The 27,673-nt window shown below is 38.2% G+C and overlaps 1 protein-coding gene, 2 long non-coding RNA genes and 1 pseudogene across 3 annotated transcripts in view; 2 read left to right on the top strand and 2 right to left on the bottom strand.

Annotated features, from left to right (window-relative positions):
- The first annotated feature begins 1,444 nt into the window (after positions 1-1,444).
- On the top strand, positions 1,445-2,178 carry LOC117123338. Its single transcript, XR_004447843.1, has 2 exons — positions 1,445-1,991; positions 2,132-2,178. It is a non-coding gene; the product is annotated as an uncharacterized LOC117123338 (long non-coding RNA).
- A 77-nt stretch (positions 2,179-2,255) lies between these two features.
- On the bottom strand, positions 2,256-5,171 carry LOC117123339 (annotated as a pseudogene).
- A 9,494-nt stretch (positions 5,172-14,665) lies between these two features.
- LOC117123341 lies at positions 14,666-17,427 on the top strand. Its single transcript, XR_004447844.1, has 2 exons — positions 14,666-16,474; positions 16,636-17,427. It is a non-coding gene; the product is annotated as an uncharacterized LOC117123341 (long non-coding RNA).
- A 9,356-nt stretch (positions 17,428-26,783) lies between these two features.
- The window catches only part of LOC117123335, a 4,819-nt gene continuing 3,929 nt past the window's right edge, over positions 26,784-27,673 (bottom strand). Inside the window, exon 4 of the mRNA XM_033269225.1 lies at positions 26,784-26,791. Coding sequence (XP_033125116.1) covers positions 26,784-26,791 — 8 coding nt within the window. The remainder of the gene's footprint in view (positions 26,792-27,673) is intronic.

Raw genomic sequence — 27,673 nt, 5'->3', positions numbered from 1 at the left:
TAGATCTCATTGAATGCGAAAGTGGCTTCTGCACCTCTTGCTGTTGTCTTTGAACTTCTTGGTGGTGATATGTGTATGGTTATGGCTTCTGGCGTGTCTGTTTTGAGCGAGTACTGTAGTTATAAACCATTTTGTGCACATCTATTGTGAACTCCAACCACAGCTCAGGCATAATCTCCACTACCTGAGTAGAAAGATATTCACAGTAATGGTGAACGGCCATTTCATGTGCTGTTTTGTGAGTGGGAGTCATCAGGCATTTTCTCTCCTCAGCAGCTTTATCCGCACGGTGTAGCTTCTTAACCAATTCAGTGGTGTTGTATCTGCTTGTATTTGGTGGGAGCCTGAATTGGTGGATGTGTGATTGAATCTCCATCAGACAGCTCAAATTCAGCATCACAAGGTTGTTGCTCTTCTGCTGTTGAGGTAGATGCGTCAGGCTCTGACCTTTTATGAAACTGGAATAAGATAATGAAAGGATGTTATTTAATGCCATTATATTATCATCACTATAATTTTTAAATGTTTTCTCTTGCAGATTGTACAACTGACTTTAGCAACTTATGGATCCAGATTGAACACAATTACTAGTTACAAGCCTGATTGAGGTTAAAAATTGAAGAAAAAACTTTAGGAGAAATTAGAATTAATTTGTTCTTATCTGTTGGCACTGTAAACCTTGAAGTCAGTACATAATAAATCTCACATTTGCCACATCAATTATTCGTTGGCGGTAAAGTCCACTGAGCATGTGTGTTAGAAAGTCGGTTAACTGTGGCACTCTGAAGACTCTGAAATCTTGTCCTTCAGGACCCACATTGCTGCCTCAATAAAGTTGTTTGTATTATTACCTCTGGTCATGAGGTTATCCCGCATGCACAGTGCCTACATTTCTTTTCTATATATATTATATCCAGTCAGGTATTTCTTGAATTTTCTGAAGTAGTGTTACAGAAAAAAAAACCCTATGCCTTAGAAAAAAAAAAATTCTTTTACTGCCATAAAATGCATGCTTAAGGCAAACATTAAATTCATCACACATCCTACTCTTAAATACTATGTCACCAACCATCACATCCATGTAAAATTAAAATCAGTAATTTTTTCCTTCATGGTTATTGAACATCACATCATCGGTGACGAAAACAGTGTCTGTTTCGAACTGGACGTTTGCGAGCCGGAACCGGCTCGAGTGGGTTTCGTCCCCTCTCTCGACGAAGGCACGGTGGAACCGGCATCATCCGTTGGGCTGCAACTCCGCTCCGGTAAACACATCTTTCCGCCGCAAACAAACGGCGAAGTCGACCGCTTCGATCTATATTTCATGCCTACCTCTCCGATCTATTGCATGTGATTCATCACAACCACTTACTCTCTTGTATTGCTCTGTTAAACTCCATTTGTCCTATACATAACATGAAACTGAAGTCTTCCGAGAAATTTTGGTAGAGTGACACTGGTTTTGATGTCTAGCCTGGGGGAAAAACAATAACATAAAATCATGTTTGTTGAAGGAAAAAAAAATAAAACAAAACAAATCAATAGAATTTAATGTTTATTTTTTTGTTTTTGTTGAACAAAATACAAATTGAAAACGCCCATGTTAAAGAATATGACTTTACAGAGCCAGCCGAGAAACCCGACGGTCGACACATAGCCTATCCACGAACTGCATCTAGGCCCTCCATTGAGCTAGGCTCAAATTTTTTTTTTCCATGTTACGGCGCAGGAGGCGGCCCCATAGGGAAAGTTATACGTTCGGCATGGGTTAGGGCTACGCTGTCACGAGAAGAAAATCTTACTTACATTGCCAAAAGAAAAAGTAATTGCTGCTGGGCTAGCGTCCTATGTAGGAATATTTTGAAAGCCTCAGCTTCTCTTCACCTGCTAAACATTCGGAACATTCCCGAACTGTCTGTGTTTAACATAAAGCACAACTGTGGTACCTCACATAGAGGAGAGATAAACACAGACAGTGAGGTACCACAGTTGTGCTTGATGTTACTCTTCTGGCATCTGGCGTGATATGTTAAGTACTACGTCATGAACATTAACCAATCACGAGATAATGTTATCTTTAACTCTAACTTTAGGGCATTGCGCGCATAAACATGTCTAGACAGATGGAAAGGTTAATAAACGGTACGGTTTTACGAATGAAATAATAATGTAAATTGATAAAAAAAAAAAGGTGAGAGGTGAGGGTGGGGGGGGGGACTGGCATCGATCGAACGAAGCCTGGGTGAGCATCGTTGGTGGGCTAGGTTCCGTGACTTTTGGACCTCGCAAAGATGAAAAAAAAAATGTTTACAAGTTGTCACGGAACCTAGCCCACCCATGAAGCCCACGCTGTATTCGTCCGATCGACACGTTCCCATGGTTAAGAGATAGAAGAGCAAAAGTTCTATCCTTTAACATTGGCCAAAAAGTGACGTCTTCATATCTCAAATCAATTTGTAAATTTTTTTTTTCATCTTTGCGAGGTCCAAAAGTCATGGAACCTAGCCCACCCACGAAGCTCACCCGGGCTTCGTTCGATTGATTTGTTCCCAACGTTAAGAGATGGGAGTTTACGAATTCGAACGAAGGCGAGCCAAGAAGCGGTTTTATGAGGTGGCCTTCGTTCGAACTCAAGTTATAAAAAAAAACAAAACAATACAACAGGATCAATAGCATATATATAGATTATTTTTTAGTTTCTTTTTATTTGTTGTAAATAAATTCGTAACACTGATGAAAACTGCTCTACTGATATGCCGAAACTGCGATGAGAGTTCCACTTCGATCGATCTGCTTGGCCGTCAACGTACTCCACGACAATGAATCGAACATGGTACCGAATTCCGCCACCGATCTGTCTCCTTGTCGAATCACCACTTGAACGGTTGTGTCTCCGTGACTCCTGTCGCCTACGACTCTCACTTCGGGTAGTATGCACGTGATGGTAAGATTTTTATCCAGCTCCCTGTTCATCTGTCCCTTCAGTTTTGCAATCAGAGTTCCATCGCTGGACGTATGGTCGACGTAGATGTGGATCGTATACGTGGCGCCCGACTCGTCAATTGTAAAGAAAGTCGGGTCTGACGAGTCCAGGTTCATCCTTTCGGAGCCCTTTGTCATGACGGAAAATGTTTTCATGTGTATCTTGAATCAACCGTCGATTCTTTTAAACCAGAGTACCTTATCTATCCTTTATATAGTGTCTGTTGTTCACGCTATCGACGTCATCGTTATATAAACGTAACCTGTTGGAGGGGGGTGGTGGTTTGTTGTTGTGTTGTTTTTGTTGTTATATCAGAATTCCTCGACGAGACTGAATTTTCGATTCTCCGTCATGTCCATAATGCCCATCTTTCGGTACTCGCATGTTTCTCGAAAAAGTTAGTTTTACCCTGCAACGATATATTCTCCATTAAGTCGAACGGGTTATCAGAGCCCCATCGTTTTTCACATTCCAACTCCACCAACAGTCTGTCAGCAACAAACTCGATGTATTGCGCCATCTTATCCGAATTCATGCTGATCATTCTGACGGGTAACGCGTTCGTCATAAACTCCTTCTCTATTGCTTCTTCGACGATATCCGTTATGCGTTCGGGCGACAGTCTGTTGAGGAGATGACGTTGAAATAGCAAACACGCGAAATTGCAATGCAGTCCTTCGTCGCGACTGATCAGCTCATTGGAGAACGTGAGACTGGGCATCAGACCGCATTTTTTCAGCCAGAACACGGCCGTGAACGAACCCGAAAAGAACGCCCTCCACGGCGGCAAACGCAACCAATCGTTTGCGAAGCTGGCATCCATGTTTTCGATCCATCACATGGCCCATTCAGCTTTTTTCTTAACGCATGGTATGGTGGTGGTGGAGTGAAACAGATTGTCGCGTTCGTTCTTATCCCTTACGTAGGTCTGAAGCAACAGACCGTACATTTCGGAGTGGACGTTCTCGATGGTCACCTGGAAAGAGTAGAAATACCTGGCTTCAGGAATCTTCACCTCTCAAAGAAAATGTTCCGCGAGGTTTTTGTTCACTATTGCGTTGCTGGCCGCAAAGAACGCAAGCACGTGTTTAACGAAGTGTCGTTTGTGTTCGTTCAGACCATTCCAGTGGGGCATATCTTTCGAAAGGTCCACCTCCTCGACCGATCAAAAACATGCACACGATTTTTTGTACATGTTCCATATATCAGTGTACCTGATGGGAAACAAACGAGAGCGTTGATGGTGAAAGAATAATCCTGTTCCGACTCCATTATTGTTGATCGTTATAATGAACCGTGCCACCTTTATACAATTTTTGTTTTTTTTTGTTTTTTTTTTCTTTTTCTTTTTCGTTCTTGATCTTCGATCGAGGATTTATGTAAAAGGGCGCCCTCTTCTTCGGTGAGCTGGTACGATCATCATCATCATCATTATCAACAACAACTCGTAAAACAAACAAAACAACATAAAAAAATACAAGTTCATTGTATAACTATATTTATTTGCTCTCTTTTCTTTGTGAGGAGATGGGGAAATGGGAAGATGGGGTGACCGGAATGGGGTTGCTTTATTCTTTTTTTTTTTATTGGAGGGGAAAGGGGGGTGGGGTATTTGCCTAAAGTACCTATTTCAAACTATTTCGTTTTTTTCAGTTTGGCAATTACCACGTTAAACTCGCATGAAATGTCCATTTTCAATTGTTCGTGCATCTCTTTAAGTCGTTCTTTTTCGTTCCACTTTAGCTCAGCTTTTTCAAATTCAATTCTCAATTCGGTTATCTGATTTTTTAATTGTTCGACTGTTTCGTCGGCAGCTTTCAAACGAATTCTAGCCTCGCCTAGTTCCGAGATCAAATCGGCCAAGCTCCGTTAGATACCACCTCCTCTGCTAAACAATGGTATTCGGATGTTCGACCTGTCATCACTGGTCGTCCCTCCGTCTCTGCACTTCTTTCTGCAACGTTGATCGTTTCGCCTCGGCACACCGCAATCTGCCCTTCTGCACGGTCAACATATCCACAACACTGACCACTTCGCACCAAAGCGGATCGTCCGGAATGGAGGCCATCGCCCGTCCGACGAAACGCCTGAGCATTGCCTGACCGAACTTTTCCCCACGTCGGTTACGTCGTTGATCACCGTAGCTACCGACGTTACGGTCGAACGGCCTCGCTCCGACGTTGCCATCGTCGACGCCATATCTCATAGCCATATTTATGCTGTTGTGAAAATTACAAAATAAAGTTTATTGCATCATATCGAAACTTACTGGTTTAACATCTATGTAAGAGGCCAATGCCTCATCAACACTTGCCCTCGTCTTGGCTTTTCTTCCAGGTGGCAGAATACAAGGCAAAAGTCCCAATGATACATTGACTTCCTTACCATCTGAGGCTAGACATAAAAAAACAGTGACAGTGCAAAATGAAGTCTAATTATAATAGTACATTTTAAATATTTCAAAGAACTCTAAATATAAAATGTTACAAAGCCACTTAACATATACTTACTTAATGTTGATTCCTTAACGTTTAAGTAGGTTTGCCAATTTCCGCCTTGTAAAGTGGCATACTTCAGTACCTCCCCTGCATACACTGGTGTCCACAACATACACAATTTGACCGACACATCTGGAAATATGGCGCGAAAATCCAATTCAACCTTTAAAAAAATAAAATTTGTAACTACTTAGTTCAGTTTATAGTGCAAAAAAATTTCTGATAATTGTATATGGAAAAATATATTATTGTACAAAGCCAGCTTGCCAAATTATTATGACCACATTGTGCTTTTCTCAATCCAAATCGAAAATAATATATAATATAATTTACAAAATGTTGAAATAACCAGTAAGAATCAATGTGATGAACAATTAATGTTAAAATGATAGTCGTCAGAATTTAATATACCCACCATGCATGTGAGAATGCAAATCCTTACCATGTTAGCCAGGCTGATAAATATTTGACCTTGTGATACATACATTATTGTAATATAGTGTCATATATATATATATATATATATATATCCCTAGTTCTTAATAGGCGGCCCGCGGGCCAAATTTGGCCCGCGTGGTCATTTAATCTGGCCTGCGAGAAAAAAAAATTACATAATACATTTTCTTTATAATTAAAATAAAATAATCTGACAGTCCAATTTTTTTTTAGAGAAGCTCTCGCGGGCCAAATGGAATCGCACCTATTTGAGACAATATTACAATATTTCGTTAGGCCTATGCATAACAAATTTCAATAACACAGACTATGAAGATTAATGTGCATTATTTTATATATATATATATATTTTGGTCCATTTTGGTCATTTTATGTAATTTATCAGATTATTTTATTTTAAAAAATTGGACTGTCAAAGAAATTAATTAAGAACCAGGGATAGATATATACTTTCAAATTTTCTGAAAATTCATACACTGAATTTTCATACACTACACGCAAATTCAAGATAAAAACCAATGAATAACTTTACAAAACATGTAGGCCAACTAACAACTGGAGAACAACTTCTCCCCATTGACCCGAAGCTTCGCATAACTCCACCGCCGAACTGCCAGTAAATGTCAACACAGTTTTATCTTATACTGCTTATGCGGACGTAATATGATCACCAATATATTCCCGCCTTATTATTGTTTACCACCTGACCTATTCCCGTCTTATTATTGCTAGCCTAATTACTGTCACTGTAAAGGAAAGTAAGTTTCAACTACCCTTCCCATCATGCTCACTGTAAAGTGAATACTAAAATTCTCCGGGAACTAAATGCCGTGTTACACCGGCGTAGGTAGGTGTAGGTGTTACATTCTAGGCTCTGAATACTGGACTCGATTGAGCCTCTAATTGTGAAATAATACGAGTGTGTGATGTGTTTTTGTTAACCTTTATTTTAACTAAATATTAACGTGTTTTAATATTCTCATTCATTAACTTAATAAGGGCTAATATGTAATGTTTTGTCATAGTGTTTTCATGCATCAGCGTGATAAACTCGCTTGCCGATTTCGATAACAATAACAAACGATGACGTCACCCAGAGGCTTCGTTCCAACATAAATAAGGAAAGGCGCTGTAAGAGCTTTCTTCCGCACTGAAACACGTCCTGTCACTACATGCTCATGCCCGGGTAATAACTCGACCGTCTCGTGTATCAGCACCCGCGGATAGAACTGGCTGCCGTCATGACGGACGCACCGGATTCTTTCTCGGCCTATTTGTAGTTCCAAACACTTTAGATTCACTATAGCCCCAAGGCTCAACAGGAACTCCATTCCCAGGATTCCAGGGGATCGAATTTCCGCCACAAACACTCTGCATTTCCGGACTGAACGGCCTACTTGTACTGCCAACACGGTCCACCCGAACACTGTCAGGGCACCTCCATCTGCTTGCCTCATAGTGGTGCAGCTGGTTTGTAAATCTGGTCGTCGTACCTCGGGTATCCTGTGGTAAAGGTCCGCTGGTAGCAATGTATGTGTGGCCCCAGTGTCCACCAGCAGGTTCACATCTAGGCCCTCTACTCGTCCTTTAACGTACAGACCTTGGTTCGGATTGTCCTTTATTGGGCATTCCAATTGAAGGGAATGATGTGACCGTCTCTTCCATTTTCTACTCCGACGCTGTGGCCCTTTTCTCCTTACAGCCACTCCCCGGGCCCCGGAATTGGCTGATTCTCGTTTCCCGACTCCGTACGTTGACTTACAGGCCTATTGGACCGACAATCTCTGGCAATATGTCCTGCCTGTTGACAGCGATAGCAAATAACACGTCCGCCTTGGCTTATGCCAACTGGTTGCCTGGAATCTGGTACAGGGGCTGACTGTAGCAGATACCCTGGAGGGTTTAACTTCTCCACCAGCCTAGCCAACGTGTGTTCAAGCTTTTAGAGTCTGTCTGACGTCTCGTCCTCGTGTATTGCTCGTATACGGTGTGCAGGTTTCTCTCGTCCACGCTGTTGTTCAATCTTTTTAAAACATTCCACGTTCAACGCAGCGGTAACGGCCTCGTCCAGTGTCTTTGGACAGGATCTAAATATACCCTCTCTCATTTCCGAATCCTCCACCGCGTTCATAAAATGACCTTTTTGGCAGTCTCTGTCTCTGGTCCTCAGGTAAATCCGGGTACGCTCGTATCGCCAGTTCCCGGATAGCTTGTGCCAGCTGCTGCAGGGATTCTCCTCCCAACTGTCTACGCAGCCTTAACTCCATCAGGAAGTTCTCTGCCTGCTGGGCAGTCCCGAACCTCTTCTCTAACGCCGCTACTAGTTCCGAAAACGTATATCGCCCTTCTGGAAAATTACCCAGGACACCCAGGGCTTGTCCCTTCAAACTAGCAGCAAGAAACGTAACAGCCTGCTTATCATTCCAGCCGTTTGCAACTATACATGAATTGAAATGGTCCCGGTACTCCCACCACGGTACCTTGCCCTCGTAACGGTCCGGGTGCACTACTGGCTTTCGCTACATCTCTTTATTACCGTACAAATTCTGTCTCCCCGCAAATCGCGTTCTGTCTCTCTAACGGCCATGGTTTCTCGTCCATCGTACGTCCGATCGGACTATTAACTGGTGTATTCGCCGGTACCTGTAGTCGGCGATTCACTAGGCTGTGCATCTAGACCAGTACTGATAGGTGGGTGCAATGCCCCGCGTGTTACTGGTTCACCTAATTTACTCGTACTATGTGTACAATGTTCCCGTTCTCTAGGTCGTGAGCCTAGGCCTGCATTAACTGACGGACAACGTACATGTCTATGTGTCCCTAATTCACCGCTAGCCATCGGGTGCACTGGCTCTTGAACTGTCCTAACCTGCTTCGGTTTCATATACTGCATACTAAAAGAACATGGCCTATGCTCTATCTCAGGTTCACCTACGCTAGGCCTCAAAGTACTAGGGAAAGAGAGAGGATGCGACCCTGGTACAACTCGTACTCGTACGTAATCTCGTTCAAGCCTAGCCACCTCGTCTACTAGGCGATCGAGTGTTTCACTCGCGTTCATGCCTAAATATCTCGTTCAGGCCTAAAAATCAGGTTCGAAATTGAATAATAAAAAAAACAATCAAGTAATAAACTAATAAACTATCCCACTTCTGACACCAATGCAACGGGATCGTAACGGACTTCTGTCAGGATAGCCCGGGTTCGGCAGTAGATGTACTCTACTGACTGGTTCTACACTTGCTCTCACACAAACACCATCACAAACTCTCACGCAATATACTCACTACGGCAGTATATACACAGGAGAGCAGGAAATAAAGGACTAGAAACAATGTATCTAGGTCCGGTTAGCCGGCATAGTTGGCTACTTTATTTAATCCAATGACAAAGTGGAACACCACGTGTATAATAACCGGGTACAGCGGCTACTCGAGTACTACCGCACTGGTGCACTGCGTGGCCGAACCGACGCCGTGCGCCGCTGCACCTACATTTATAGGGGCAGCCACGCGCGCGTCCCCAAGGATCCTTCCACTATGATGGAAGGGGACCAATTTTGTTACATTATTATTTATTATTATTATTATTATTATTATTATTTTATTAGTGATATGAAGAATAAAGGAAGGATGGAATGAATTTAAAGTTTCCGCTCATGAAATTAAATGTGTGCAATAGATGCATCACAAGAACTTTTTTATGTGGACATATCTGACAAAAGTAAATATTATTTAATCTTAATTTTACTTTCAGAATGAAACAGCATAGGTGGTCAGCAGGCCCTTGCTGAATATAAACAATTCAATTGAATTCAAATTTATTCCACTCTTTGTTAAAATTCATGCATAAATGAAGTTTGTGGAAAAGTGGACCACTACAATTAATGCTTTTTTTTCATGTGGTTCCCTTTGCTAGAAGAAAATTTAAAATAAAAAATATCAAATATTATTATTAGTTTAAATCAAACGTCTAGAAGTAAGCCTAATCCATATTAAATTAATGAACTTTGTCAGACCTTGTTAATTTAATTTAAAATATATATTTATGTTATGATAGTTGTTATTTTGTCATTGTATTTACTATCTTTAATTGACTGTTTTCATGGCTTGACTTTACCAGAAAATATGTTTAATGTTTAAGAATCGTTCATAAACAAACCTTGGTGGCTTAGATAACCTTATCCCAAGGCCATAATGACGCGCCGAGCGCGCCCCGCGCCTACGATTTGAGCGTCGGATCATGGCCTAAGCTGTTTACTAGTACAACAGGGATGGCCCTTAAACATTGCTAATTCCGACGGAGTAAATAAAGTTCAAATAAATAGTTATGTATGTGATTATAATATATGATAGTTGCTAGTACAGTATTAGGAATAGATTATAAAAGGCAGCATTCTGAGACCAACTTTGATGTAATTTATTCAACACAAGCTTTCGCTGGCAGTCAATGCCAGCTTCATCAGGTGAGTGAAGTAAAAAATTGAAAACAAAATAGAAAAGAGCTAATGCATACATGAGCTAATGCAGACATAATTAGCAAAGGTCTCACAATTAACCAATTAGCAGTCGGATACAATGTATTTGGGATATTGTCAGATTTTACCGAAAATATTTCGAAGGAGAGAAATACGGAAGCGTATTGCTGCCAACTAAAAAAAAATAAAATTTAGATATTATTATCTCGTTATTACGAGATATTATTATTATTATTAGACTTGAAAGAGACCCGTCGTAGATCTTTTTGACGTGGTTTTGTTCGCAAAAATGGTAGGCCTACGTGTGTTTATTCATAAATTTGCATCAAAGTTTGGCTGTGGCCCTCGGTGTTAAATCAAAATTTCACTTTGGCCCTCCAAATGAGTTTTACAGTATGCCAATCCCTGACATACAGCATATTTGACCAAAAAACTCAAAAACGGTTAATGAGAGATGTTTGAATATTTAAAAACTGGGGGGAGGGGAAAGGAGGAAAAGGGATGGATATACGCCCCTTTTTCCACTTGAATATACAGTAGAAATTACCCGAAAAATGATAGAAACATTCCAGTTCCTAGAATGAAAGTGTTTTAGTATAATTCTACGGAAGCGTATTGCTGCCAACTAAAAAAAAATAAAATTTAGATATTATTATCTCGTTATTACGAGATATTATCTCGTAATAACGAGATAAATTCACGCCGTGAATTTAAGTATGAAGAAAACTTTGATGGATTATCATTATGTGCACGTGTATTACTATCATTAACGCACTCGTTGTTGTAGGCCTACGACATGACTAAAGACTTGAAAGAGACCCGTCGTAGATCTTTTTGACGTGGTTTTGTTCGCAAAAAATGGTAGGCCTACGTGTGTTTATTCATAAATTTGATCATATTATATTTTTGTTCATTTTCTAATTAGGGCCTGGCCTAAATTTTTAATTGCAGTGTACGGTAGTTTTAATCCTATAATATGATGACAATAAGCCAGGCCTAGGCTAGGCCCCGTTATGCACGCAGCATTGGCCTAAGGCTATGCGGATGCCTAGGCCTACCTGTAGCTTGGCAAAGGCCATTATTTAGGCATAATTGGGCAAATCTGGCAGTAAGCCAACAGTAGCCCCGGATTGGTTATTTAGGTGGGCATAGTATTTTCTTCATTTATTTATTTAATACCAATGCGTCTACTAAACTAGCAATACACCATGTCAGCTGGTATTTCTAGGAACTGAAGTGTGTGTAGGAGGAGGAGGGGAATGCCAATAATTGTCCAACAAGTGAGAGGGGAATATATTACTCTAAAAAAAATGATTAATAATATGTGGTTACTAAGAAAAATCATAAACAAACATTAAATCCCACACAAATATACTGGTATTTATTGTAGGCTTAGATGGAAAATTTTTTAAAGTCACAGCCGACATTGCTAGATATGACTGTTTTGACACACCTCCTGGAAAAAATTAATCTTTTCCAATTTCTAGTAGTGTCTCTTTATTGGCTGTTTTTGCAACACTTAATTTCCGGGTTCCCCCACCAGTTCTCTGGCTAACCAGCTTACCCCCATGGATCCAGCCAAATTCAATTTGTCGGGTTTTCTTCAAAGCATTATTTCACATGTGATGATTCACCATCTGAGTCGCTGTCACTTGATTTCATCCTTGGTTTTTGGCTTAGGTGCATTTTTTGTTTCAACTTCTCAAATAATGTGTTTTTTCTAGTTTCCTTAGATCCAAATTTTTGGCAAACAACTAGTCTGTCTCCTCCTCAGGCAGGTAATTCGCCAGTTCATTGTCTGTCAACAGTGAAATTGTGTCCTTGTCAGTCTGTCAATAAGAGAAAATTATAGTAAATCAAACACTACCTAAATACATTGTTTCATTATTTTATTATTATTATCATTATTGTTATTGTTGTTTTTACTGTTGTTGTTATTGTTATTCATTATTACTATTGTTATTGTTATTACTATTGTAATGATTATTACTATTGTTATTGTTGACTTCTTAACATTTTAACTATTATGAATACGACTATTATTACGACTACAATCTGCATGGATCCTACCCAAAATTGATTATTATGATCATAAAAAGCATGTAAAAATGTGCTATTATCCACATACAACCATTCACTTTATGGTTGTTGAGTACGATTAAAACTGGTAAGTTTAAAAACAAAGCTTACCTTTTCATTTAGAAGGTGGGTTATTTGGTCTTCTGGAACTTGTCTTGACTTAAATTAAAATTCTTCCATTCTAAACCTACAATAATTACCAGTATATTCGTGTGGGAATAATTGTTTGTTTATGATTTTTATTTGCAACCACATATTATTAATCAATTATTATTAGAGTATATTCCCTTCCCACTTGTTGGACAATTGGCATTCCCCTCCCCTCCCACACACACTTCAGTTCCTAGAAATACCAGCTGACATGGTGTATTGCTAGTTTAGTAGACGCATTGGTATTAAATAAATAATTGAAGAAAATACTATGCCCACCTAAATAACCAATCCAATAACGAGATATTATCTCGTAATAACGAGATAATATCTCGAAATAACGAGATAATTATCTCGTTATTACGAGATAATATCTCGTAATAACAAGATAATCAATATCTCGTAATCACGAGGTAATTATCTCGTTATTACGAGATAATATCTCGTAATAACGAGATAATTAATTATCTCGTTATTACGAGATATCTCGTAATAACGAGATAATAATAATATCTAAGTTTTATTTTTTTTAGTTGGCAGCAATACGCTTCCATAGGAAACCAATAAGGGGCGAGCACGGTTGAATTGATCTGTTGTGAAAAAGAGACCAGTTCACAACATCGGCGCTTATCGGCAGGTCCGATGGTGGCGTTCCAAATTCTATTCGCTTTCATTTAACAACTAGTGAACGGATTTGGATGGGGTAAACTGCAAACGAAAGCAGAGATAAAAAGCGATCTAATGGTGTTTATTACATAAAGATACATAAATTATCAGGCGAGTAATGAATATTTAAAAATCGGAACCCTGCTCCTGCGATGTTGTTTTCGCATTGTTTACGCCTGCGCCTGACATGCCTACTTTAGTGAAATACAAAGAAACATATACGCCCGTATTCTTAAAACAAACTTTAGTCGAACTCCGAACTAGAACTTCATTTAGTGCTAGTTGCATCTTTAACTTCAATTTGTATTCACAAACAATGTAGTCGAAGTTTTAACTACGACTAAATCTAAAGGAATGTATTCACTCGTTAAATATAATACATTTTGTTATGAATTTTATATTAAGTTTGTGATGCTTTGTTCGATTCATATTTTCAGTTTTTTTTTTTTTTTTTTTATTATTATTAAGCTATACGCAAAGTGTGTACATTATAATATTGTTCATTAGTTACGATAGGGTATAATTTACATTTTTGTTCTTCACCGTTTTGTGGAGGAATGGTAGTTATGATTTGTGTTCTTGAGTAGATGTTGTAATCAAATCAGTGCTGCTGTATTCAGTTAAAGTCTGAGGCAGGTGTAATAAACAGCACTGTGGGGGTCGTCAGTTTAGTGTAACTGTGGGTTGCGACCGTGATTTGTAAGCAACATCGAGAAGGAGGCGGTTGAATTGCCTTTTGCTAACTGAGAATGCATTTTGTGTCTGCTGTTGCTTGACACTACATTGTACAATTTTGTTAATTATATAACTTTATTTTATATTTTTTGTAATAGTTTGGTTTTGATTTTATAATAGGTCCACTAAAGATAAAAGAATTTACTATGGAGGGCTAGAAAATGATTTAAAGCTTCTAAACTTAAAAATATGTTTTAATGTAGTATGATAAGTGCTACTGCTGTCTCTTATACACATCTAGATGTGTATAAGAGACAGGAATAAGATGTTCTACTTAACCTCTTCTTGGCTACGACAGTTTAATAATTTGTCATTATCAATACTAATTATCATTAATGAAATAATATTCGGTCAGAGGGCTTATTTATGGTAATAATATGTATACTAAGCCTGAAGGTGGCGCTTTCCTACGGCAGCCATCTTGGATGGTACACATACACAACTCTGAATTGCTCCGCCATCTTGTCAGCACTCTAGTTGTTTAATAGCTCTATGAGAGAAAAAGTATTCAGTTTTGGAAGAGGGCGTCCTATCTGTTGCCATGGATCTGAGATGGTTCCTGTTCTGCTGTTCACAGGATTGATACCCTAAGGTAAAGTCGCGCGGTGCACAGTGTGGTAAGAGCGGTCAAGGGTCAAAAGTTTCCAATTTAGCAAGAGGGCGCCATTCATGCCTTATTACAGAATTTGCACGCGTAAATCGCGGAGAACGCTATCTTGTGTTTATAAGATCTTTGGCAGTAACATCCATTTTGAATTAATCAAAACTTTTGAATGATTGATGTTCTCATTGACATGTCTGATTTTTGATGCAGTGACACCTGAACCGGTAAATATTCTTTATTCAATGTTTAAGTAATATACAAGGAACATATTGATGTACTTTCTGGTTAGCGGAAATATTGTGGTATTATGCCTTGTTTAATTTAGATAAACGGGTGTTGCTTTGGCTCTTTATGGAGTTCTCACGGAGTCGGGTGTTCGTATTAATGTACGCATTGATGTATGTGTAGGCGTAGCCTAGGTCTAGTTAATTGTTATATCATTCCATGCAAACATATTCAGGAAATAAGATGATTTTACTATATTTCTTGTACTCATAATTGTATTGATAATCACCATGACAATTGCTATGTTGAACAATTTGATTATTTTATGATATTGCATTGTAAGCATTCTAGGCTTAAATTTAAAGTTATTGTGTTTGAATTAAACTTCCTTCATTGATGATTCGCTGAAAGTCGTCGTACACTCGATGCGGGTCCGTTCCGCTTGATTGAGCAGCACAGCAGGATACTGTTAATACTGTTATTGTTGTTAACTATGATATTTCTCTATACTAGGATCTACATTCGACTGTGGAATCATTTGTAATACATTGACTTACCTATGAAAACGATTATAATAATAATAATTAGTAATTACAGTTGATACTGTGGATGAACAGTGTTGATAATAATATGATAAATAACTACATAAGCCTCATTTAATTAATTAGTGTTATGATTGTATTTTCTGAATGTTAATAATTATGATTGTTGTTATTTGATTGCCAGAATTTTACGACACGGCTTGATATGATGGCAAGAAATATAGAATAAATGATACAGCCGAAGCCAGTAAAATCGTTTCAGTGTCCTTTTTGATCAGCATATTAAAACTGCTACGTTGAGGCAGCTAACACTATGTTATTTTACTAAAGGGATTTCAATTGCATTTATAAATCTCACTGGTACTGTATAAAAGTAGTTATCAATTGTTGGTATACCACGGCGTATCAAGTGGACTTGGAACGTCTTCCTTCATACAGTACAACATTGTCGGCTGAAAGTATAAGTATAATTTGTTTCGATATATTAGTTGGGAATAACCTTGCATGCACTGTAACATTGTTTGACCTTATCGACCGGACTAAAGGCAGCTAATGCTGAACGGAGACGTGACCTCGCACGCTTTTTTTTTTTTTCATCCACAGCTCTAACCTACCTTTTAATGTAATCATAAAATCAAGATTACAAATATTTGTGTAATATAAAAATAAGAAACCTATTTTGCAGAATCAGGGAGTATTACTAAGAGAAAATGTCTAATTGCACAACCTATGAAAATTTATTTCAAGTCCCAAATCACTAAAAAGTAACAATGTTACTATTACTTTAATATTTGGTTTATATACTTTAAATCATTATGCTTGTTTTCATTGTTTTGCTTCTCGTTCCATGCGAATCCATTACGATTCTTTAGTTTTCCACGATATTTTCCGAATTTTCAGTAATCATTTTTGACTTACTATTCCTCTGATAACCCAGAGCAGGAGACGAGCGATTTAGAATACGTTGATGATGAAGAAGAGGAGTCAGAAGTAAAAGTAGTGATTTTTATTATTGAAGACGTCAATTTTGATGATCCAGCCAAATGAAGTTGCACAAAGGTTTGTTTCCATGTTTATTACCTGCATAACTGATTCAGATGAAAGCACTGATTGAGCTAATAGACTTTTATAGTATCACTATATCACAGTTTATATATGCTTATACAGTAATTTGTATTGTACACACTAACATATATTTAAAATTTACTTTTATATTGTAGGATTGTAGATGATGAACAGAAGACTGGGTGGTAAAGAAACCATCATTAACGAGAATGGACAATAATTACAGAAAAAGAAATCATGATTACTGCTGTTGAACTGAACCAGCTGCAAGATAATCAAACAGTACCTACATAAAATCCAACTGAGGCAGTTGGCCACTTGTATTAGGCCTATGCGTCAACAATATTCCAGCACTTTTCAGGTGTGCAGATAAGGCCCTTAGCACATACTCAGACGCTAAAAGAATAGTTATAACCGTCGAAATGTCAAAGTTTTTTTCACCAATACAATAATTTGTAGATTATAATTAAAGTTAAAAACTGAGATACAATTATACTGCTATTAAGTCACATTTTGGTTTATATGATGACTGGACTATGGAAAATCTACGAGTAAAATAATGTTAATTTTTGTAGGTAAGTAGGCCTATAACACATGTCTCTCCAAGATAATTTTTAGTTGATATATGGCAAGCTGTTTTATTTTACTTAATACAGCTGATGCTACCGAATTTATACATTTTGTAGGCCTACAATAACGAATTAGGCAATTAGTAGAGAGCTTTCGTTATCTCTGAACCAATCCGCTGAGAAAAGTGCACATTCTGTGTATGATCATCACCAGTTTAGGACTAGTTTTAGTTTTCTCGTACTCGAAAGCAACCCGAGATTCAGCCGCTGATCTCGGGCGATAAATCGAGAAGCAGAAACCGGGGCAGAAACAGAATGTATTTGCAACATTTCAATGAAATTTAATTATATTTTATTATATTAAATTATTATATACTACCTTGGGAAAATCATCATTTTATTTGATTACAAATTTACTCGTATTTTTCGGAGATAATCATAATCATAATCAATGTATTTCGTCCTAGGCTAGACCCTAGCCTTCCGTACCATTAAATTAGACATTGTGCACCACGGCCCAAGTGCGTGCCACAGCAGTAGCAAGGTAGCAACAGACTGTGCTGCCACCAAGGGTTTTTGTTTAGAGCGAACGCGAAACGGGATACCGAAAGGTCACTTTTTCAACAAGAACGGTAGCGTGAATGAGACATCTCGGCGGATTGGTTGTCGACGGGGATAATTAAAAAACAATGTACAATTTTAATCGATAATCGAAATATCATCCTTGTATGCCATAATTGTATCAAACGGCACTTAACTGCACACACTAGTGTCGATCGTGCTATTATTATATATTTGTAGTTTGGCTGTGTTCTAAAAAGTGATGTACAACATTAAACAATCCGCACACTAAAAAAAAAAAGTTTTCTAGCTTTTAAAAAAGAAACTAACATCGTTTTTATAGTTAGAAAAACTTGAATGCACAAAGGCCTACTTAAAAGGGTGACTCTTCCAGGTTAACATCTACGATAACCTGGAAGAGTCACCCTTTTAAGTAGGCCTTTGTGCATTCAAGTTTTTCTACCTATAAAAACGATGTTAAAGAGTATTGAGCTCTATTTTATTATTGAAAATAATGTCGTGCTTTATCAGGCAGAACAGGGAAGGGACAGAAAACTGTGATTTCAACCCAAGACCTGGTAAATAAAAGACAGTCAAGGTACATCTTCGCAACAACCTGTTACTTGTTAGAATAACGACTAAGAATTAATGGCTGTCTCTTATACACATCTAGATGTGTATAAGAGACAGGCATCGTTTAGTCTCAGTGATATTTTGCAATTCATTCAAAACCACAACTACTACTACTACTACTACTACTTTGCGAAACCGTAAATTTCAATATTAAAATATCGGAATTTAAAAATGTTTTCCCCCCATATGTCCAATTTATGCTTTTTCTTCTTTTCTTAACTTTAATTAACTTGTTAATTAGCGTGAAAAAAGGTGTCTGTTACACAGACCCAGCATAGACTGTTTACTAGTACAGCCATGTTTGTGTCTCTTCGCGAAAACAAAACTCTCATCCATGCCTCCTGTGCTTCCAGTTCCTAACTCTGTCTTCCCTCTCACGGACCTCCTTCTGGCACCGTGTCTCTTTTCTCTTTATTGTTGGCTCTATTTCCTTGCTGGTAATGACTGAAGTTAAGGGATATCATAGGAAACCTTTGTATTGGCGGACAGGGTCTAGAATAGAATAGGCCAATACAAAGGTTTCCTATGATATCCCTTAACTTCAAACTGCTCTCTGCATTCTCTACATCCTCATCGATTCTGCCGTTCACTTACGCCCTGTTCGTATTTCAATACCAGTTACGCCAACCTTTATGTCTTTAGAATCTCTTATAGTCATTACAAGCCTGTACTTTGCAATCTTAAACTCCTCTACCACTGAAGACATCGGTAGTTGCAACTGCCTAGATCTAAAGTAGAGACCTATTGATGTAAACCTTGGTGGTATTCCCAGCCAATTCCGCAAATGTTTATTTAACCTCCTCTCCATCGCCTCCAGAGTAGTAAGGAGTAGTTCATAGACTGTCAAAAGCCATGCAAGTCTATGAAGCATGCCATATTGATACAACCATACTTTGAATTTCCCTGGTAATTCTGATTTCTGGATAAGCTTCAACCATTCCTCTGCTTGCTCGACTTGACCAGCTAGTACTGCCTATATCCTGAAGTGTCTGATCAAACCACTTCCCCAATAAATTTTGATACATATTTTCTAGTTTATAGTTTACAAGACCACCCCGTTATTTTACTGTCATAATATTCTTGGGTATTTAGGACGGATGACTCTCCACGTAGAATGGAATAGTGTCAAGTCAAGTAATCTGTATTCCAAATGAATTCAAACATCAAATAAAATATGAATATCAAGTAACATGGCAAAAATGCTGAAAAGAAATGGAAAGGGGCATTCAAAACAACCAGAGCTTTTACATATGAATCCCCGTACAAAACAGAAGAGCCGACTTAACTACAGGTAAAACTATACCCCGCCGGACATCATCTCGGTATTTCTACAAAAGGTTTACAAAAGGATTATATAATCCTAGTATAGATTATGCCGCTCTGTATATTAAATATACAACCGGATTACAACAGTTGAACTACTATACTGGAACAGCTTCAAACGCCGCCAGGAACCAGCTTAGAATTTGCCACCGCTATTTATGTAATTGTTATTTTTGGAAATCAAATTATTAAGTTAAAAGTAAGAATTACACAGCCCTATGCCTCATAAGCCTGAAGGGGTCTACCCAGGTCTCGGCTAGACAAATACCTTTCTGCTGGCTGGTGAGTAGGTGCGGCGGGGTCTCTAGCTCAGGAGCGTAGGGAAAACTGCAGGTACCTAAAAACGCTTACCAAAATTTTGGCTGACTGGTACCCATAATTTTGGCTGGCTCTACCCAATGTCGGCGCTTACCAAAGATTTGTGTGTAAGATCTACTTTTTATTTCAAACCTTATGCACAAAGTTATTATCTATTTTTTTGTAAAGAAAAACTTGCTGGGCCTAAATAGAAGAGGATACATCAGGAATGAGAATTATAAATATATTCATGATTGTTGAGGCGTCGGCGCTCAAATATCTCCCTTGTTACCTAATATAGTAGAACCCCTATTATTATTCACATAAGGAATCAGCTAAGTAGAATTAGAACTAATTTACAGCAACAATTTGCAATGCAAATACAATTAATTTTAAAATGAAATCAGCACAAATGTAATTAAAACACTAGTTTTATATGTTGCAGAAGCGGTTTGGTGCAGCGGAAACCGTATGGTTCCCAACATCGAGGCCGGAGTTTCAGTCTCTCGCTGTATGTACTGTACATTTCGCTTGTGTTCTTGAGAAAGGCCTGTCTTGTTGGGCTTGTATGTATAGTAGACCATATAGGTCTGTATGTTATTCCCTCCCAATTTCATCAAACTGCATGGATTCTTGCAACCCAGGAGTATAAATGGGTGCCTGGTGGGGTTTCCTACCCCTGCAATGTTTACCAGTAGCAACCCAATGACCATTGGAAAAGGAGCGACTTTTATCTACAAAGAAATAGTGCTGTATAAATGATATAAATAATAAAAAATAATAATAAAATGTTTGCAATATTATTCCATGATGCAATGTATTTTTTTTTTTTTGTATTTAAAATATTGAGCTTTCTATTGGATGAATGTAGCATGAATAGAGTAACGACTAAGAATTAATGGTGAATGTTATGGTATGTATTAGAATCCTATATGAAAGTACACGAAAAACAAGGGAAAATAAATCCCCGTGGTTAAGGGTCAAAATTGACAATATTGGCTTATGAAGATATAAAGTAACTCGAGCGCTGAAGTACATATTTTACCAAACAAAATCAAGATATCAAGATAAAGTCGTGTGTTATACGCCTTTCAGTTAAATTGGTGCAAATGGAAAATCACATTTTACATTTTAAAAATAATCCATAAAATTATTGAAGTTTTTTTTAAAATTCTGTCCTGTACCCAGAAGTTATAAATAATCTTTACTCCAGACCAGTTGGGACCGATCGTCTTGAAGTAAGCTCGAACGTCTTGTCTACCCACCTACTCAAAATGTGATCGAACTTATTTCAGCCGTATCAGTGAATTTTACAACCCCCTTTTTTCCTGATCTGACCAAAGGGGCATCAGGGGTAGCGCCATTTCTTGAAGAAATAATATTGTGAATTTTGCCTCGTTTGCCTGTCTAGATTTTGTTACAGTTTTGTGTTGCTCGACAATTCTTAGCCAAATGGTTTCTCTTTCTGCAGCTTTTGCAGCTCTGTCCGAATGCTGGACATTGTCTTAAAGCATGCATAGTAGTACAATTATACTGTACAGGCATTCTTGTTGTTTGGATTCCTAGTGTTGTGTTCCACGTGTCACGTTTCCGGTGTAGCTCGTTTTGTAGGATTGATTTGAGTTTGCATGTGTTTCTTACCGGCAGTGCTTATGCATTCTACACTTTTTTTAAAATTCTACTGGAGGAAGTTGCTGCATAAATCTTAGCTGTTCGTTGGTGGATTAACTAATTTTCAGGCTCTCCAACGTTGCTTTCAGTCTGACCTCCGTTTCATTGAATTTGAAAATTCTTGCTTTTGCCGGTCCGTCGGCAATGATCCAATGACTAATTGTCTGTTATCATTTCGTTTTCCATGTCACCAAATTTACATTTTTCAGCAAGTTGTTTTAGTTATACATAATAAGCACCAACAGATTCATCTGCTTTTTGTTGGGCAAGGAAGAATTTGTGTCTCTCATATAGGGTATTTCTGGTTTACTTGATGCTCATTGATCAGTTTGGGGATTATTGTATCATGATTATTTTCTTTCCTCCTAAGTTAAAGACAGTGTTTTCAATCGATCTCTGTATTCCAGACCTATAAAAGTTTTCAATGTAGCGGCTTGGATTGTTTGAGGCTTCCTATCTATTTGTATTGCAATTCGGTAGTCTTTCTAAGACCTCTTTGAACGTATTCCATTGTTCCTCTGGTTACCAATGCAGACCATCGGCGTTATAAGGCGGTATAGCGTAAGCCATGACTGTACACATAATACCGTAGAAGTATTTTGTAGGCAGTATAGCAATGACAAGTATATTTATTGACAAAATTGTGACTGATCTATATGTTTTCATATAGCGGACCAAGGACAAAGAACACCTCAGTTTAAAAGAGTAGTTGTTGAAATGGTACCTTGGACACAGACTTGTTGAGAACTTGATGATCATTTGAGAAAAACAATTAAAGAGCAATGCCGGAAAGACCATTATTATATGAAAGAGGCTGAATTAGAATTGGATGGTCAATCATATCAAATGCTGCAGAGAGATCAAGAAGAACAAGAACTACAAAATTATTTTTATTAATTGAACTAGAGAAGCCATGTAATTTGAGAAGGGCGGTCTCGGTGCTTTGACCAGTTTTGAAATCTGATTGGTACACTAAGTAAGGTTGAAGGTATTGAATTCAGTTAGCTGAATAGAATAACATTTCTCAAGTAATTTTGAGACAAATGAGAGATAAAGAGTGCATTAAATTAAATTTAGGAGGTCATTGTAATTAACATTCACGAAAGATTCCAATTTTGAGTTGCATTTCATTTCACAAGTAGTGGCAAGATTAAGCTATGTGAATCAAATCAAAACGAATGCAGTCAATGTTAGAAGAAAGGAAAGTGGAGAAACTTTGTTGTATCATAAGGAAGAACAGGTGGTTATCGATAAGATTATCAATAATTTTAAAACGTTTCTTTTGATCGTTACGACAACTGTGAATTCCTGCTGATAAGAAGACAGATTTTGCCTTTGTTTATGATTTGATTAAGACAACTAAGACAGTGGAATTATATGTGATAAAAAGTACACTTTCGGAAGAAATAAATTAAAATAAGAAAAAAAAAACTAAGAATAATTCATTTGCAGAGGTACCTTATTTAAGTATTATACAATGCTAACAATGCGGCTCTTGTAGCCCTGGTTTGGGCAAGGCATCCATGTGCAAAGCAGTGGTGTTTATCCATGAAAAAAGCACGCCGGGAAAGTTTAGCCTTACCAGGAAAAGGTGACGTATCTAGCTTATGACGTATGCATGCTAACTAATGTGAGTGTGACGTCACCAAAAAATGAATAATATTTTCTATTATAACCAAAATATTAATAACTACAAAGTTTCTGGGCGTGAATTCCCTTAATACTGTATGAATGAAGGGTTGCTCAATCTCCTTGCCATACAAATTGCAGCTCCCACTGACGTCTCAGTCGGGAAATACGGGTAGCTGAAGTTTTTCTCGCAAATCTGACTACAAAACCATATCCAAATTCTACACTGCCCTCCGGGCTGATGCAGGAATTTCATGGGATGTGATCGCGCAAGCGTAAACCAGTCGTGTTCGTTTGTGTGACGACCAGACGAAGTTTTACTTTCTCTGAAAAATTTTCGAAGCTATAGTCACGAAAGCTAGGTACACTTTATTATTCTGACCAGCAGCAGGTGACGAGGCGCGCGCCGAGGGCTTAGGCCTAGTAGAAATACTCGCAGGCATGCAACAAAGCATGCAGGCTACTAATGAATTGTTAATGCAATTAACAAAGCGGGGAAGAGATGGAGTATCTGCTTCAGTTCATGGTACAGCTACACAGACAGCACAAATTACAGCTGCAGAGACAGCAAAAATACCTATACCGGCTGCACAGTCAGCAGATAAAGCTATGCTTGGACAGCCTATTGATGATGCCTTAAGCATATTTGGGGGTGATTTTGGGGGTGATTTTGGTAGTGTCGCCTCTGATGATGAGGATGAAAATAAAATGGATGGTCTACTAGACCAGTTAGACGCTGAACTGAGACCATCGAATATGACAGGCCCCCCCATTTCAGAGAAGCTAGCACAAATTGTTAATGACAAATTTTCAGTAGATTTTGGCTTGGAAAAAAGAAAGGAAATTTTAGAAAAACATAAAATCCCAAGTAACTGTACTGGACTGACTGTCCCAAAAGTAAACACACAGATATGGGACAAACTTAAAGGGTCTCAAAAGAGGAAAGACTTGCAGATGTCTGTACTACAAGACAGCATTATCAGAGTGACTGGTACCCTTGCCCATTTCTTGGATGACCTACTCAAAGTGAAGGATGATAAGATTAAGCTCAATTTTAAGAGCATGGCATCAAATCTTTTAGAGTCTGTCGCTCTATTAAGGCATGTGCATACTGAACTCTCTATTAAGAGAAGAGATATGCTTAAACCTCTATTAAGTAATGAGTTAAAGAATTCTTGCACAAGGGCAAATAAGCCAGGGAAAGAATTCCTATTTGGAGATAATCTTGCAAAGCTGATCACTGAATCAAAGATAGAAACCAGGGTTATGGCATCACAGAGTGCATATGACAATAAAAATATCCGATATCACCCTTACAGGCAAAGACAGCATTTTTTACCGTACAGAGGGAGGGTTGGTTAGACAAATCATTATCCCTCCCATTACAAGAATCCAGGTTACCCTCAAGGAAACAGACCTTATCAGGTCACGCTCAAGAAGAAAAAGAGGTGGACTGAAAAGAGAGTAGAGACTCGGGTAAGAGATTATAACATTGCTACATTCAAGGCAGGGAGACTTGCACATAATTTGCCAAAGTGGCAAAGTATAACTTCAGATGAAGAGATACTTCAAATTGTTAAAGGATGCACAATAGAATTTAGAGATCCTGAATGTCCTCCCATGCAAATCTCTGTCAGACAACCCACATCAAATTCAGTGCATAGCCACGTGTTGTGTAAAGAAATTTCTAAGCTTATCACGAAACAGGTAATTGAAATAGCTCAACATGAGCCAGGTGAACACACATTACCGATTTTCGTTGTTCCAAAAAAAGAATTTAGAGTTCAGATTAATATTAACTTGAAAGAATTTAATGTTCATGTAGAGTACCATCATTTTAAGATGGAGTCGTTTGATACGGCATTACGACTGGTCTCCCCACACTGTTTTATGGCATCCATAGATTTAAAGGATGCCTACTATGGGGTATCGGTAGCGCAAGAGTATAGAAAATATCTTCGTTTCCTGTGGGATAAAAAGCTTTATCAATTCACATGTCTTCCAAAGGGACTATCCTGTGCACCAAGGAAGTACACAAAACTTATGAAACCAGTATATGCAACACTGAAACAACAAGGGCATACCATCACAGGCTACCTGGATGACATGCTAATAATTGCGAACACAGAAACAAAACTTAAAGAGTCTATAGGAGTAGTTCTCTCTTTATTGCTAGAACTGGGGTTTGTTGTTAATTGGGACAAATCTATAACATATCCATGCCAAAGAATACAGCATCTAGGCTTTATTATTGATTCAGTAGAAATGAAGTTTACTTTACCAAATGAAAAAGAGGACAGTATAAAACATATGTGTCTAAATATGATTAACAAAAAAGATGATACGATTAGAGGGGTAGCCAAAGTCATTGGTAGCATTGTGGCAAGTTTCCCAGCAGTGAATATGGGGCCCCTTTATTACAGAAATTTAGAATTCGCAAAAGATTTAGCCTTAAAAAGAAACAAGGGCAAATTTGATGCTAAAATGTGTATTACAAATAAAATGAAGAGAGATTTAAGTTGGTGGACCACAGGAATTAGTAACCAATTCAAAAATATAATTGAAGTTCCCCCAAATATCATACTGTCTTCAGACGTTTCAAATGAAGGTTGGGGAGGTGCTTTAGGAGATGAGAAAGTTGGAGGCAGGTGGCTTGAGCGGGAAAAATCTCTGCATATTAATCACCTGGAACTATTGGGGGCTTTCTTGGTCTTAAAGTCATTTAAAGAGAAGATTAATGGAAACAGAATTGGGCTCTTAATGGATAATACTACTGCTTTAACTTATTTAAATCACAAGGGAGGCCGAAAACAAAGAGTTGAATTAATTAACTTACAAAATTTGGAGGTAGTGTAGTGCATTACACACTGATTTATTGGCAACCCATATCCCAGGCTCTCAGAACACACTTGCGGATTTTGAGAGTAGAAATTTCAATGACTGTTGTGAATGGTCTCTAAATGAAAATATTTTCAATAGCATAATTGGAAAATTGGGAAATGTTGATATTGATTTATTTGCATCTCGTTTAAATGCTAAATGTAAAAAATATGTTGCTTGGAAAAGAGATTCAGATGCAGAATTTGTTGATGCCTTCTCCCAAAGATGGAGTAATTTTACAGCTTATATTCTCCCTCCTTTTTAGCCTAATTGCAAGAGTCCTACAGAATGTAAGGACCGAGGAGGCAAAGGCAGTGCTTGTTGTGCCATTATGGCCAACCCAACCATGGTTTACGATATTTGTGGACCTACTGATGGACAATCCCATAATACTACCAAAGATGAACTCATTGCTAACACTGGAGTACGACAAGAAGCTGGTATTGATAGCTGCAAAATTATCAGGGAAATGTACAGAGAGAAATATTTCTCAAAGGACTACCAATTTACTCCTCCAATCGTGGAAACCTGGAACCCACAAACAGTATTCAGTATACATCAGAAAGTAGCTTGTATTTTGTATCCAACGAAAAATTAATTATGTTGAACCCCCTATAGAATCAGTTTTAGAGTTCCCCACAATACTCCATTTAGACCAAGGCTTAGGCTATAGTGCGATTAACACCGCAAGGAGTGCGCTGTCACAGATAATAGTTTGGAAAGATAAATGTTAGATTGTATTAGTTCACTAGGTAAGAACACCAATATGCAACTAAAAACATTAACTCTAAAGGTGGCAGCACTGGTTGCATTGTTGACAGCGGGCAGGGCCCAAACCTTGGCTTGCTTAGATTTAACATGTATGATTAAAACAACTTGAGAATTCCAGTTTGCTATTGGTAGATTGAAATTAAAGTAGACAGGGCTATTGCTAAAGAGGGCACGTTGAAGGGTTTATTGTTATAACACATTGCAGTTCAATAATAGGAGATTTGATCAAGGCCTAATATTTTGTTGTGTTACGGTGTTTTACAAGTTCCCTTGTAAGTTTCGTTTAACGTGAATAAACTTTTTGTTTTAGTTTATGTGTAGAATATCCAGCCAACAGGATTGTTTCCAGTTGCTTTGAAATCCCATGGAATTCCTGCATCAGCCTGGAGGGCGGTGTAGAATTAAACAATTAAACGAGACTTACCTGTAAGTTGAAGTTTGGTTGTGGTTCTACACTGCCCTCTGGTTGATAGTAGGAATTACATGCCTCACCCTCTCCCACCCTGATTATAGGTGCTCATATAATGTATATATATATAGGCAAAATACTGGAAAACAACAATGCTGTGGGAAACAATGGCTGAATCTCAGTAGAGATACAAAAATGATAAGCAACAGCTAAAAAGTAAACGTAAGTAAACAGCCAGAAATAGAACCAGAGCTTTCGGACAAAACTAGTCCTTCCTCAGTGGCGAGTGAGTGAGGGTTGAAAAAGCTAGATAGTATAAAGTGAGAATGTCATGCAAGCATGATTAGAAACAATAGGCTAGGCTAGGTGGGATTAGAATAAACAGCCTAAACAAGTAAACAGGAAGGCCAAAACTAAACTTTAGAGGCGTGCCTCAATAAATAAGCCAAA

The sequence above is a fragment of the Anneissia japonica genome, unplaced genomic scaffold, assembly GCF_011630105.1.
Source record: "Anneissia japonica isolate Jap-2015-1 unplaced genomic scaffold, ASM1163010v1 scaffold288260_len165978_cov153, whole genome shotgun sequence".
Taxonomy (NCBI): Eukaryota; Metazoa; Echinodermata; class Crinoidea; order Comatulida; family Comatulidae; genus Anneissia; species Anneissia japonica.
Note: the sequence above shows the minus strand (reverse complement) of the source record. Positions and strands in the feature narration are given on the sequence as shown.